General features: G+C 48.3%; 1 protein-coding gene and 1 long non-coding RNA gene across 11 annotated transcripts in view; one reads left to right on the top strand and one right to left on the bottom strand.

The window, feature by feature from the left end:
- SCN5A (sodium voltage-gated channel alpha subunit 5) overlaps nucleotides 1–11,904 on the top strand; it is a 101,349-nt gene that overhangs the window by 43,463 nt on the left and 45,982 nt on the right. For all 10 annotated transcript variants that reach the window (XM_030812108.1, XM_030812107.1, XM_030812110.1 and 7 more), the window contains 5 exons: nucleotides 26–223; nucleotides 1,193–1,372; nucleotides 2,018–2,389; nucleotides 7,025–7,157; nucleotides 8,103–8,341. In XM_030812108.1, coding sequence (XP_030667968.1) covers nucleotides 26–223; nucleotides 1,193–1,372; nucleotides 2,018–2,389; nucleotides 7,025–7,157; nucleotides 8,103–8,341 — 1,122 coding nt within the window. The remainder of the gene's footprint in view (nucleotides 1–25; nucleotides 224–1,192; nucleotides 1,373–2,017; nucleotides 2,390–7,024; nucleotides 7,158–8,102; nucleotides 8,342–11,904) is intronic.
- On the bottom strand, nucleotides 5,191–11,693 carry LOC115834811. The gene is made up of 2 exons (XR_004029791.1): nucleotides 11,652–11,693; nucleotides 5,191–5,411 (listed from the first exon to the last, which is right to left on the bottom strand). It is a non-coding gene; the product is annotated as an uncharacterized LOC115834811 (long non-coding RNA).

The raw sequence follows: 11,904 nt of genomic DNA on the forward strand, positions 1-11,904 counted from the left end.
GACCTCTGTCCCCTTGCTCCCCCAGACCCTCAGGTCCGCAGGGAAGATCTACATGATCTTCTTCATGCTTGTCATCTTCCTGGGGTCCTTCTACCTGGTGAACCTGATCCTGGCTGTGGTCGCCATGGCCTATGAGGAGCAAAACCAAGCCACCATCGCTGAGACCCAGGAGAAGGAAAAGCGCTTCCAGGAGGCCATGGAAATGCTCAAGAAAGAACACGAGGTGGGTGAGCAGTGCCACCAAGGAGCCTCTAAGCCCTCACCTGACTGTAGGTGCCTATAGGTGGGGTATATGCTGGTTAAAGCTGGTGCCTGTGGGCATGGTGCAGTGCCTGCTGGGTAAAGGTATTTTCTGTGAATGTGGTATCTGCTGAGTAAAAATTTGGAACCTGCTGGGTTAAGATGTGCCTGTTAGTGAGGAGCCTACTAAGTAAAAGTGACATCTGCTGGGTAAGGTGGGTCCTATGAGTGTGGCTTGGGCTGAGTAAACTTGTTCCCTATGGTCATCATGTCTTCCAGGTGAAGGTGGCGCCAGGTGGGTAAAAATGGTGCCTGCTGGGTGGTAGCTCCTGGGTAAAGATGGTCCCTGTGAGCATAGTGCATGCTGGATAAGAGATCCACGTGTACATGCACATAGTTTATTCTGGTCAAGCGATGCCTTCTGGTGGGGTAGTGAAGAAGGTCCAATGTCAGAGAACAGAGCTGTCTCAGAAAATAAGCACTGACAATGCTGCCCTAGCCATCCCCAGTCCCCCACATGGTGGAGCCTGGAGGCTGGCTATAGAGTGAGCTATTAGAAGCCAGGCTGTGGGCATCCACCTGTTCTTCTGACTACCCCATGCCACATCTTCCAGTACACTTTTGGCCAGCTAAACCTTCTAGAAGAGCCTCTGCCCTCTGGTTCTGCCACTTCTCTGTTCATCTGCACCCACCTCCCACCTGTTCTACACACTCCCGTCTTCAAAGGCAGCCCACTTTAGCCACTCCTACCTTCCTTCCTGGATCTTGATCTTTCCCAAAACATTCTGGGTCTGTCTGACTTTATCTCCATCATGTCCTCATTTTGGGGTAGGTGTGCAAGTCCACTTACTGATAGGGAAAACCAAGTCACTGAGAGTTGCCTGGCCTGCCTGAGCCTGAGGCTGCACAAAGTCTCAATGATGGAAATATCCCTTCCTCCACTCTTTTCCAGGCCCTCACCATCAGGGGTGTGGATACCATGTCCCATAGCTCCCTGGAGATGTCCCCTTTGGCCTCAGTAAACAGCCATGAGAGAAGAAGCAAGAGGAGAAAACGGATGTCTTCAGGAACTGAGGAGTGTGGGGAAGACAGGCTCCCCAAGTCTGACTCAGAAGATGGTCCCAGAGCAATGGTAATCCCAGCTGTGGTTCTAACTTTTCCAGGGTGGGTCTGGCATGAAAAGCCCATCATGCTAGGCCCCTGTATAGTCACAGCCCCCATGGTTGCTCCTGTCTGCCCTTCCTGTTTCCCATGGCCTTCCTTAGAGTTGGGGAGCTCTGGGCAGAGGGACAGGGTAGTTTTGGGTGTTGTGATATCCCCAACCTGAGGCCAGTATCCCAGCACTGGAGCCGGGGCTGGGGGATGAGGCCCCATGGTATGGGTTGGTAGGAGTTCAAGGACATGCCCATAAGAGTGAGGGGCCATTCTGAGTGCCCCAGGTCCTCCTCAGGCCGGGCCTGTCTGCAACACCAGGAGCCTTCCTGCCTCCTTCTCCCTTGCCCAGCCTGAGCTCTAACTCCAAGCCCAGTTAAGTTTCAGGCTCCCAGCTCCAGAGACATAGATTTGAGGGGAGTAGACATCCCAGAGGATACAGGATTATCTCTAACCCCACATCCCCTCTTCCAAACACCCCCGGCCCAACCCACTCAGTTCCTGTGTGGCCAAAAAAGCCCTCAATGCTCTGAGAAGTTTAGCTGAGGCCAATGGCACAAAAGACAGGCTGGGAGCACATGAAGAGCACATGTCATGGTCGTGTCCCCTCTCCTCGTGCCCTTAGAATCATCTCAGCCTCACCCACAGCCTCAGCAGGACTTCTATGAAGCCACGTTCCAGCCGTGGGAGCATTTTCACCTTTCGCCGGCGAGACCTGGGTTCCGAAGCAGATTTTGCAGATGATGAAAACAGCACAGCGGGGGAGAGCGAGAGCCACCGCACATCACTGCTGGTGCCCTGGCCCCTGCGCCGGACCAGTGCCCAGGGACAGCCCAGTCCCGGAACCTCGGCTCCTGGCCACGCCCTCAATGGCAAAAAGAACAGCACTGTGGACTGCAATGGGGTGGTCTCATTACTGGGGGCAGGCAACCCAGAGGCCACATCCCCAGGAAGCCACCTCCTCCGCCCTGTGATGCTAGAGCACCCGCCAGACACGGTGAGCCAGCCCCGAGATGCAGGCACCAGGGCAGGTCTGGTCTCCCAGAACTGATCACCAGTGCCAAGTCCAAAAATACACGCCAAATATTTGTTGAGCACCTACTGTGTGCTGGGCTCTAGGTGCATAAACTTACAAAAAAAACCCTGCCCTCATAGAGCATCCATGCTAATGGGAACAGACAGACAAAAGTCAAAAGAAAGCTGGGTGCGATGGCTCATGCCTGTAATCCCAGCACTTTGGGAGGCCGAGGTGGGGAGATCACCTGAGGTCAGGAGTTCAAGTCCAGCCTGGCCAACATGGTGAAACCCCATCTCTACTAAAAATACAAAAATTAGCCAGGCATGGAGGCATGTGCCTGTAATCCCAGCCACTTGGGAGGCTGAGACAGGAGAATCACTTGAACTCAGGAGGCGGAGGTTGCAGTGAGCTGAGATCACGCCATTGCATTTCAGCCTGGGCAACAGAGTGAGACTCCATCTCAAAAAAAAAGAAAGAAAAAATGTCTATATTGTGTGTAATGGTGATAAAGAGGGATGATAGTTAAATATGTCACAACTAGTAAAACCGTCATTACCATCATCTGGGGAAGCCTGTTCCAGGCACAAGGAACAGCAAATGTGAAGGCCCTGAGGCAGAAGTCTGTCTAGCCTGTTGGAGGAGTTGCCATGAGGTCAGTGTGAGCGACGGGGAGAGAAGTTGCAGTGACTGTTACAAAGGTGATAGGAAGGGACTGGCCAGATTGTGAAAGGCCAATCAGAGCTTTGGTCACTTAGTCCTATGACAGACTGATGGCTGCCCAATCAGCCATCAGGTGTCCTTGCTGACCCCGGGCCCCCAACACAGTGACCAGAGCAGCCCACCCAGGAAAAAGCTGAACATCTGGCTCAGCCCCCAAGGCCTGCAGGGCGCACTTGGAGAGGAAGGTAGAACGGATGGGAGGCTTGACCAGGAAGGTGGAGGATGGCCTGAAGATGCAGGGCTCCCAGCCACATGGCTTATTTTGTGCCACTCAGACTCTTGCTCAGTCTGTGGGACTTGGTACAGGTTAATTAATCTCTTTGTGCCTCAATTTCCTCATCTGTAAAGTGAGAATTATACGCCAGCAAGTTGTGGTGACGATTGAAAGAGTGCAACTAGGTCCAGTGTTGAGACTCATACTTGCCTGGTGTTAGAGCCATTGGTATTATCTGTTATTGGTATTAGTGAGCAGGAAGGAGTGAGGTTCCTGGGGTACACTGCAGAATGCCCAGGGCCCCACACTCCTCTGGAGCACAGGGTGAAGGGAGGAAACTGGGCACCCCTGGGGGCAGACCACAGCTTTAGGTAGAGCTGGGGAGGCCCTGGCCCATCTGAAGGGTGGGGTGTCTAGTTTCCAGGAACATTAAACCAGGCAGGTTCAGCCCTGGAGCCTCAGCCTCATGGAATCGGGTCAGCAGCTGGGAGCGCTAATAGAATTTCCTAATCTCGTTAAGGAGAAAATCATCTCATTGTACTGCACATGTCGGGAGGAATCCAAGTTCAAGCACTTCATTACCAGGAATTCTGACTTCACCCATTCTCACTTCTGTGGGGCCCATTTGTAACCTTAAAGGGATTAGCAGGCCAAGACAGGGTCATTTGCAAAGTTAAAGGAATTAGCGAACCAAGATGGAGACATTTGAAGAGTCAAAGAGATTAGCAGGCTGCAGGCCCCTGGGAATGCCTTCTGTGCTTCCACTGGGTCCCCAGTGAGACATTTCTGTCCAGTTCTAGTCTGAAAACAAAGCACAGGGTTGGGCACACTGTGGGTGCCTAATCAACAAGGATGGGGAGGAAGGGCCAGCCCAGCAGACAGCTCACGTTCAGTTTATCCAGGTTGGGAGGTAGGGGCTGAAGACTTACTTTGCCCCCTGCTTGTATGAGACTGCCTGGTTCCAAAAGTCCAGATGGAGGTGGGAGAAGCACACTGAATATCCATTCCTTTTCTCCCCCTACATGTTAAATCTTCATCCTCATTTCCTGTGGCCACCTAGCAAGTTAGGAACAGAGCTGGAACTCTAACCCAAGCCTTCTGATTGATTCCCAAGAATTTATCCATTCAAATAATATTTATCTAGTGCCAGCCTGCCATGTGGCGTGCCAGGCAGTGTTGAGACTCCAGGGTTATCGCAGCGAACAAAGAAGGCAAGATCACTGTCTCTTGGATTTTATACCATAGTTAGGAAGACAGTAAACTGATCAATATTTTCAGGTAGCAATAAGTCATGTGATAGAAAGCTGCTAAGGGGAGGGATGAGGATGAGGGCTATTAGAATACTCAGGAAAGGCCTTCCCAAGAAGGTAACATTAAAATCGACAGGCAAATGATTTTAGGGAGCCAGCCCTAAAGATGCAGAGGAATAGCATTCAGGCAGAGGGAATAGCAAGTGCAAAGCCCCTGAGGAGGAGACATCCAAGGGATGAGAGGGACTAACAGGGCCAGGTGTGGTGAAACATTAAAATGAGTTTCATGAGTTAGGATTTGGACTGTGCAGGGCCTTCTAGACCATAGATAAGTTTGGATATACTGTGTGAGTAAGATGGGGAGGAGTAGGGTGGGAGGAGTTGTTGAACAGAGGAGTGACATTATCTGATTTACTTTTTAAAGGAATCCCTTTCTACTATGCAGAGAATACAGGGATGAGAAAAAGAAAAGAAGCCAGTTAGGAGGCTGTTGCAGTGGTTTTGAGAAAGAGATGATGACCGCCTGGACTAGGATGGTGTATTAGTCAGCTATTGTAATAATAATGCTGTGTAACAAACTACCCCAGAAGTCAATCTCCAGCAACAAGCCTTTATTCTCATGCTCACTTATCTGCAGGTTGACTACAACGTGGCCCATGTAGGTTAGGCTTAGCTGGGAAGCCCTGCTCCAGACTGCATGCTGGCTGGGCTGGGCTCCATGCTGTGGGTTAGGCTCAGGGCTGCTCTACATCTTTGTTCTGAGGCTCAGGCTGAAAGGGTGACAGCTACCTGGGGAAGCTCTTTTCATGGAGAATTCCTGGAGCACAAGAGCAAGATAAACAGCACTAGCCCAGTTGAGGTTTCTGTTCACAGCATGTCCACTAACATTCTGTTGTCCAAAGCAAGTCATTCATGCCCAGGGCAGGGAAGTTTAATTCACCCTCGGTGGGAGGGGAAAGAGAGTGCATATGTGCCAAGTGATAACCAAACTATCATAGATGGCAAAGAAGGAGGGGAGAAGTTGGGAAAATGTAAAACTTGCTTGTGAGTTAAGCTGGCCAAATTCATGGTTGCGTTGGACCTAGGGTAGTACCGTTGCACCAGCCACCTCAGCCCTCTCAGGTGCCTCCACTTGAATACTTCCATGACTGGGAGCTCACTACCTCCCTAGGCAACATTTCAGAGCAGTCCTGCCAATGGCCGGGATGTGCTTAACTTGAGCCCAGATCTATTTGGTACCCACCCTATGCCCTGCTTCTTCTACCCTGGGTAATCTCGGCCCATCTTCCCTCTGCCCTACGAAGATTACAGAGTCTTGCTATTGCATGCTGAACAGCTCAGCACCTGGGCCGTGGTCATGCAGGGCCCTGCTGAAGTGAAGGTTTTATTGGCCCTCCTTGGTTCTGCGGGAGGCTCTGGGTAAGCCTAGAGAATGCCTGCCTGCCACCTCCCTTCACCAGGGCTGTTTCCAGGCCTGGGTTTTTTACTGATAAAAATGGTACATGCATGGTGAAAACAAACCCCACAGTGCAGAAGTACATGAAGTGAAAAGGGAACTTCTCCCTCTCTTTCCCCTCCCCCACAATCCCATTCCCCAGATATGTCCACTTTAATTATTTGGTATGCATTTTCCAGATCTCTTTCTTGTTTTTTCATCACACTGTTTGTCTTGGAGATGTCCCCATGGGAGCATACAAAGAACTGCATCGTTCTCTTTGTTGTCTATCAGAGCCCAGAGTTGGATTGTGTCTATAATTGATTTGAATATGGTTGCTATTGATTGGTTGTTTTGTTCTTATGGTATTAGGAACACTGCTGCAGTGAACATCATTTATGTGTATTTTTGATGCACATGTGTAATTATTTATGAAGTTAGATTACTAGATGAGGACTTGAGGGCCAATTTAACATTTTCTTGGTAAATCCAGCCTAAATGCCTCCACAAAAGACACAGCCCCCACCAGCCATGTGTAAGCATTGTACTTTATCCTTCTATTAGCATTATCTTAGAGCATGTTGGATTTTTTCTTTTCAGTTTCTTTATGCTCTTGACGCCAGGAAGCTTGTGGTCAATTAAGACTCCCAGATCATTTTTGCATGTACTAATGTGTATGGCAGCATCAGGCTCAGGGAGGACCTGTGATATGTGTAGCTTCCTGACCACACTCAGGAATCACTGCTGATGAGAGGCAGTGAAGAAGAAAGGAGAATGAAGGAGACAGTGATTGGGAGGAGGGGTGGAGGGAGTTCTTAACTGGGAGGGAGTTGGGAACAGAGAAGCCCAGCATCCGGTGTCCCATCAAGACCTTCATCCTATCCCTGTGGCATCCCCAGCCTGAGTCTGGACTGGCCACCCCAGGTCCAGCAGGACTAGAGCTGGGGGCAGGACCCTTTTCCCCAGGCTGACGCAAATCTCCTGATTGCACTCAGACCACGCCATCGGAGGAGCCAGGCGGGCCCCAGATGGTGACCTCCCAGGCTCCGTGTGTAGACGGCTTCGAGGAGCCAGGAGCACGGCAGCGGGCCCTCAGCGCAGTCAGTGTCCTCACCAGTGCACTGGAAGGTCAGCAGCCCCAGGTCATTTAAGCACCCCCTACTTCTGCTGTAGGCACCCTCACCTTTATCCCAGCCTGACCCAGGCATCCCCCATTTGTCTTGGCCTGCTTTGGATATCCCCACACTGTCCCAGCCTTCTCTGTTCTGTGTAGCCTTGCCTGTCCTTCTGTGTCTTTTCATGTTTCAGCTTGTTCTCTCCTGGGTATCACCATGCCTGTGTTTCTCCCAAACACTCCCACATCTGGCCTGTCCCAGATGCTTGTCAGTCTCATTCCATCGTCTCCCAACCATAACCATGTCTGTCTAGGACCATCCTGTCCTGAGCACACCCATGCCTGTTCTAGCTATTCCCATATCTACTTCAGACTATTCCAGGCATCCCACATCTTTCCCAGCCATTCCTGCCCTAGGCAACTCCACATCCCTTCCAGTCTGAATTGGGCACCCCCCATCCTGTTCTTATTCCCTCCTATCTCAGATGTATTCTCATCTTTTCCAGCCTGTCTTTGGAATCCCCTCTCCCATTTGTCCTGACACATCCCAGATGTCCACATCTGTCTCTGCCCATTCTGTCCCAGGTGTCGTGTCCGAACTTGCATGTCCCCATTACTGTCTCATCATTTTCAGCCTGTCCTCCCCTGAGTGTCCCCAGGTCTATGTGGGACTGTTGTCTTAAGCAGTTGTACGTTTGTCCTGATAATCTCTCCTGCCCCCATTTTCCCCGCCTCCATCTTTGTTTCCTGTCCCTATGGCCCTCTTCTCTCATATTTCCAGACTAAGGAGCCAGGACACAAGCCACCCATTCCCTCGGCCTTCCCTGCTCCCACTGTCCCGCTGTCACCTAGCAGCCCTGTCATCTCCCAGAGCAAGTCATAAATCTTTCCTGGAAGGTATTCCAGATACATATGACTCAGTCAACAGAATCAAACTAACTCATTGGCTGTCCCCTCAGAGTTAGAGGAGTCTCGCCGCAAGTGTCCACCATGCTGGAACCGCCTCGCCCAGCGCTACCTGATCTGGGAGTGCTGCCCACTGTGGACGTCCATCAAGCAGGGAGTGAGGTTGGTGGTCATGGACCCGTTTGCTGACCTCACCATCACTATGTGCATCGTGCTCAACACACTCTTCATGGCACTGGAGCACTACAACATGACAAGTGAATTCGAGGAGATGCTGCAGGTCGGAAACCTGGTAAGGGCTGCCTGCAGCTGGCTCTCAAATGGGCATCCTGGCAGGAGGGGACCTCGGGCAGCTGGCACAGCCTTCATGGGTAAGGAAGAAGGGATCCTGCACACAGAAGGATCTTTTGAGGGTGGGAATCGTCATAGAGGACGTCTTGGAGGAAGGAGGGAATCAAAGGGTCGGCTTCTAAGGAGCTGAAAAATGTAGATTTGGAGTGGGAGGGTGGAGTGAAAAGAAGTGTATGCAGATGCCCAGAGTCTAGAAAACAAAAGTGAGCTGGGGGTAAACCTGAAATGTGTGGAGACTTGAGATTTTGTAATTTGTAGGTGGAGGAGAGTGCGTGCAGAAGGAGGTAGTTCTCTTATGGATGGAGCTTGCATCGCTGTTGTTGGATGGGGGAAATCGTGGATGGGTGGTTGGATAGAAGGAGGGAAGTATGGAGGGATGGATGGATGGATGGATGGATGGATGGATGGATGGATGGATCGATGGATGGATGGATGGATAGCTGGGTGTAGTAAGTAAATCAGGCAGAGCCAGATTTGAATTCTGACTCAGCTCTTACTAACTAGCTGATCTCAAGCAATTTACTCAGTAATTGGCCCAATAAATATTTGTTGAATTCAATAAATGTGAAATTAGTATGACAATATCAACCTCATAGGAAGGTAATGAGGACTGAATAAGATAATGTGTATAACATGCTTGGCTCATAGATTGATAAACAGTAAGCACTCAAAACAAATGATAGCTGTGCTATTGTTGTTGTTGTTAGACTGCTCCTGGAAGTCAGAATGTCTGGGTTCTAATTCCGATTTTTTTTTCTTGATACCAAATCAAGTTCTGCCTCTTTATTATACAGATAGGGAAACCGAGGCCCAGAGACAGGAGGGATGACATGGCAGTGGCAGAGTTGGGCATCTCTCAACTCCCAGGACAGGGCCATATTGGATCAGTCCAGGTAAACAGAGTCAGCCCGTCTTTAGAGGATCCCAGGGCTGAGTTGCCATGAGCCCACTGGCCTCAAAAAGGAGCTTCTGAGATCATCATCGAGGTTGGTGTGGGGGTGGTAGGGGGACTTCTGGCCCCATTTGATCTAAGCTTGCTCTTACTGCAGACCCAGCCTGTCTCAGGCCCAGCTGTTCAAGTGACCCCCATAGGCAGGTAGGTCTCTCACACTGTGGGGTATGAGGATTTTCTTTTCTTCTTACTTTCCAAACCCAAGACTCTAGGTAGTTCTCTGCGGGGCCTATTCAGATTTTTTCACCAATTTGAGTCCACTTGCTGTAATTTTACTTTTCTTTCCTTCTATGTGCAAACAGAAGGCAAAGCTACATCTCAGCGGGTAGAAGTCTCATGGCACTGTTGGAAATGTTGGGTGGTCTTCAGATGGTAGTTATGCAGGGTTTCAGTTGAGTGTATTTTTATCAGGTTGTGACCATTGGGTTGGACTGAGCAGCAAGTTAGGTGTGATGAAGAGCACTGGTGGCTTCACTGGGTCAGCAAGTTGTGGCTGAACTGCATTGTATTAAACTTGTCGTTAAAATATTGATAACAGGCAATGTAGTTGTGTTATAGCTATATTTTGTTCTGTTTGAATAGCTTTATTACTAATATGTAAGATTTTGATTTTATTGCATTTAATATATTCTAGGTAGTTTAAATATTAAGTGTTAAGAAACAAAACCATAAAAATAAGCATGAGTAAATAATCAGCATGGGAAAAGCCTTTCTAAGCATGTCTCTGAAGACAAATTCCATAAAGGAGAAGACTGATAGATTTAACTAACTTTTTAGCCCATCACACAAATAAAGGTAAAAGGCAAATGAAACTTCTGTTTCCAGCAACATTATGGACAAGAAAATCTGAAAAGTCTCCTATTAATAAACAATTTGAAATACAGGAAGCATCCTTTGAATTACATAGCTAAGTGCATGAGAAAGTACAGTGGTTCCTCTTATCCATAATTTTGCTTTCCATGGTTTCAGTTACCCATGGTCACCCATGATGTGAAAATATTAAATAGAAAATTCCAGAAATAAACAATTCACTAGTTTTAAATGGCACGCCGTTTTGAGTATTATGATGAAATCTCACGCTGTCCTGCTCTATTCTGCTCGGGGACATGAATTGTCCCTTTGTTCAGCATATCCATGCTCTATATGCAACCTACCCATTAGTCACTTACTAGCTATCTCTGTTATCAGATAGACTGTTGTGGTATCACAGTATTTGTGTTCAAGTAACCCTTACTTTACTTAATCATTATTCCCCAAAGCAGAAGAGTAATGATGCTGGCAATACGGATGTGCCAAAGAGAAGCCAAATATATGACAAAGAGAAGTTGTTAATCTCTTACTGTGCCCAATTTATAAATCAAACTTTATCAGAGGTATGTAGATTTAGGAAAAGGCATAGTATATATAGGGTTCAGTAATATCCATGGTTTCACGTACTCACTAGCAGCCTTGTGGGAATGTATTCCCCATAGATAAGAGGGGGCTACTTTAACAGAAACCCCAAGTGCCAAAAGCAAAAAGAAGCTTAAAAACCATAGCAGTAAACATGTGAAATGGCTCTGTAGTTGCCCTGGGTGGGGTGGGGAGGTGTTGATTTGCATAATCTGGAGGCTTGGATTTTAATGAGCATGTAGAGACAAGACATTCAACCTTGGGACAGTGTGAGTAGGGGTCGAAACTGAGTAGCCCCATAAGAATATGACCATACATTTAGAAAAATGGTGAATCAGAAAAAACCTACACACAGGCCCTGGGAAATGATAAAGAATCCCTGTCTTAGCCAGGGCTGGAAAGGAAAAAAGTAACCCCTGAAAGGCTTGTGACTATGGATTTGGCCTTATACAGATTTGGGGTTCAAATTTACACCTGAGTAGTCCTGGAACCTACATCTAAAAAATTAACATAGAAAGTGATCCTAGAATGATGTCTTGGGGCCCCTAAAAGGGAACAAAACTTCTCTGGAAGGACACACCTTTAGCCCAGGTCAAGCTGGATTTCCCAAATTATAAAGCACAGAAGGAAATATTCTACCATGAGGAAGAGTCAGCAGACATACACACGCGCAGACACAATCAGGCTATCCCCTTAAAAATGTCACATAGTAGAATTGCTTGATAGAGATGATTAAAATGTTCATAATTGGCCAGGCGCAGTATCTCACACCTGTAACTCCAGCACTTTGGGAAGCTGAGGCAGGCAGATTGCTTGAACTCAGGAATTCGAGACCAGCCGGGACAACATGGCAAGACCCTGTCTCTATTAAAAATACACAAAAATAGCCGGGTATGGTAGTACGTACCTGTGGTCCTAGCTACTTGGGAGGCTGAGGTGGGAGGATCACTTGGATCCCCAGCAGGACCGAGATTGCAGTGAGCCGAGATCATATCACTGCACTCCAGCCCAGGTGACAGGACCAGACTCTGCTCAAAAAAAAAAAAAAAGTTCATAATAACTAAAGACATAAAATAAGGGATTAAAAACATAAGAAAATAATACAACTTTGAAAAAGAACCAAATAAAATCTCCAGAAATGAAAAATATCGACATTGAGA

The sequence above is a fragment of the Nomascus leucogenys genome, chromosome 4 (genome assembly GCF_006542625.1).
Source record: "Nomascus leucogenys isolate Asia chromosome 4, Asia_NLE_v1, whole genome shotgun sequence".
NCBI lineage: Eukaryota > Metazoa > Chordata > Mammalia > Primates > Hylobatidae > Nomascus > Nomascus leucogenys.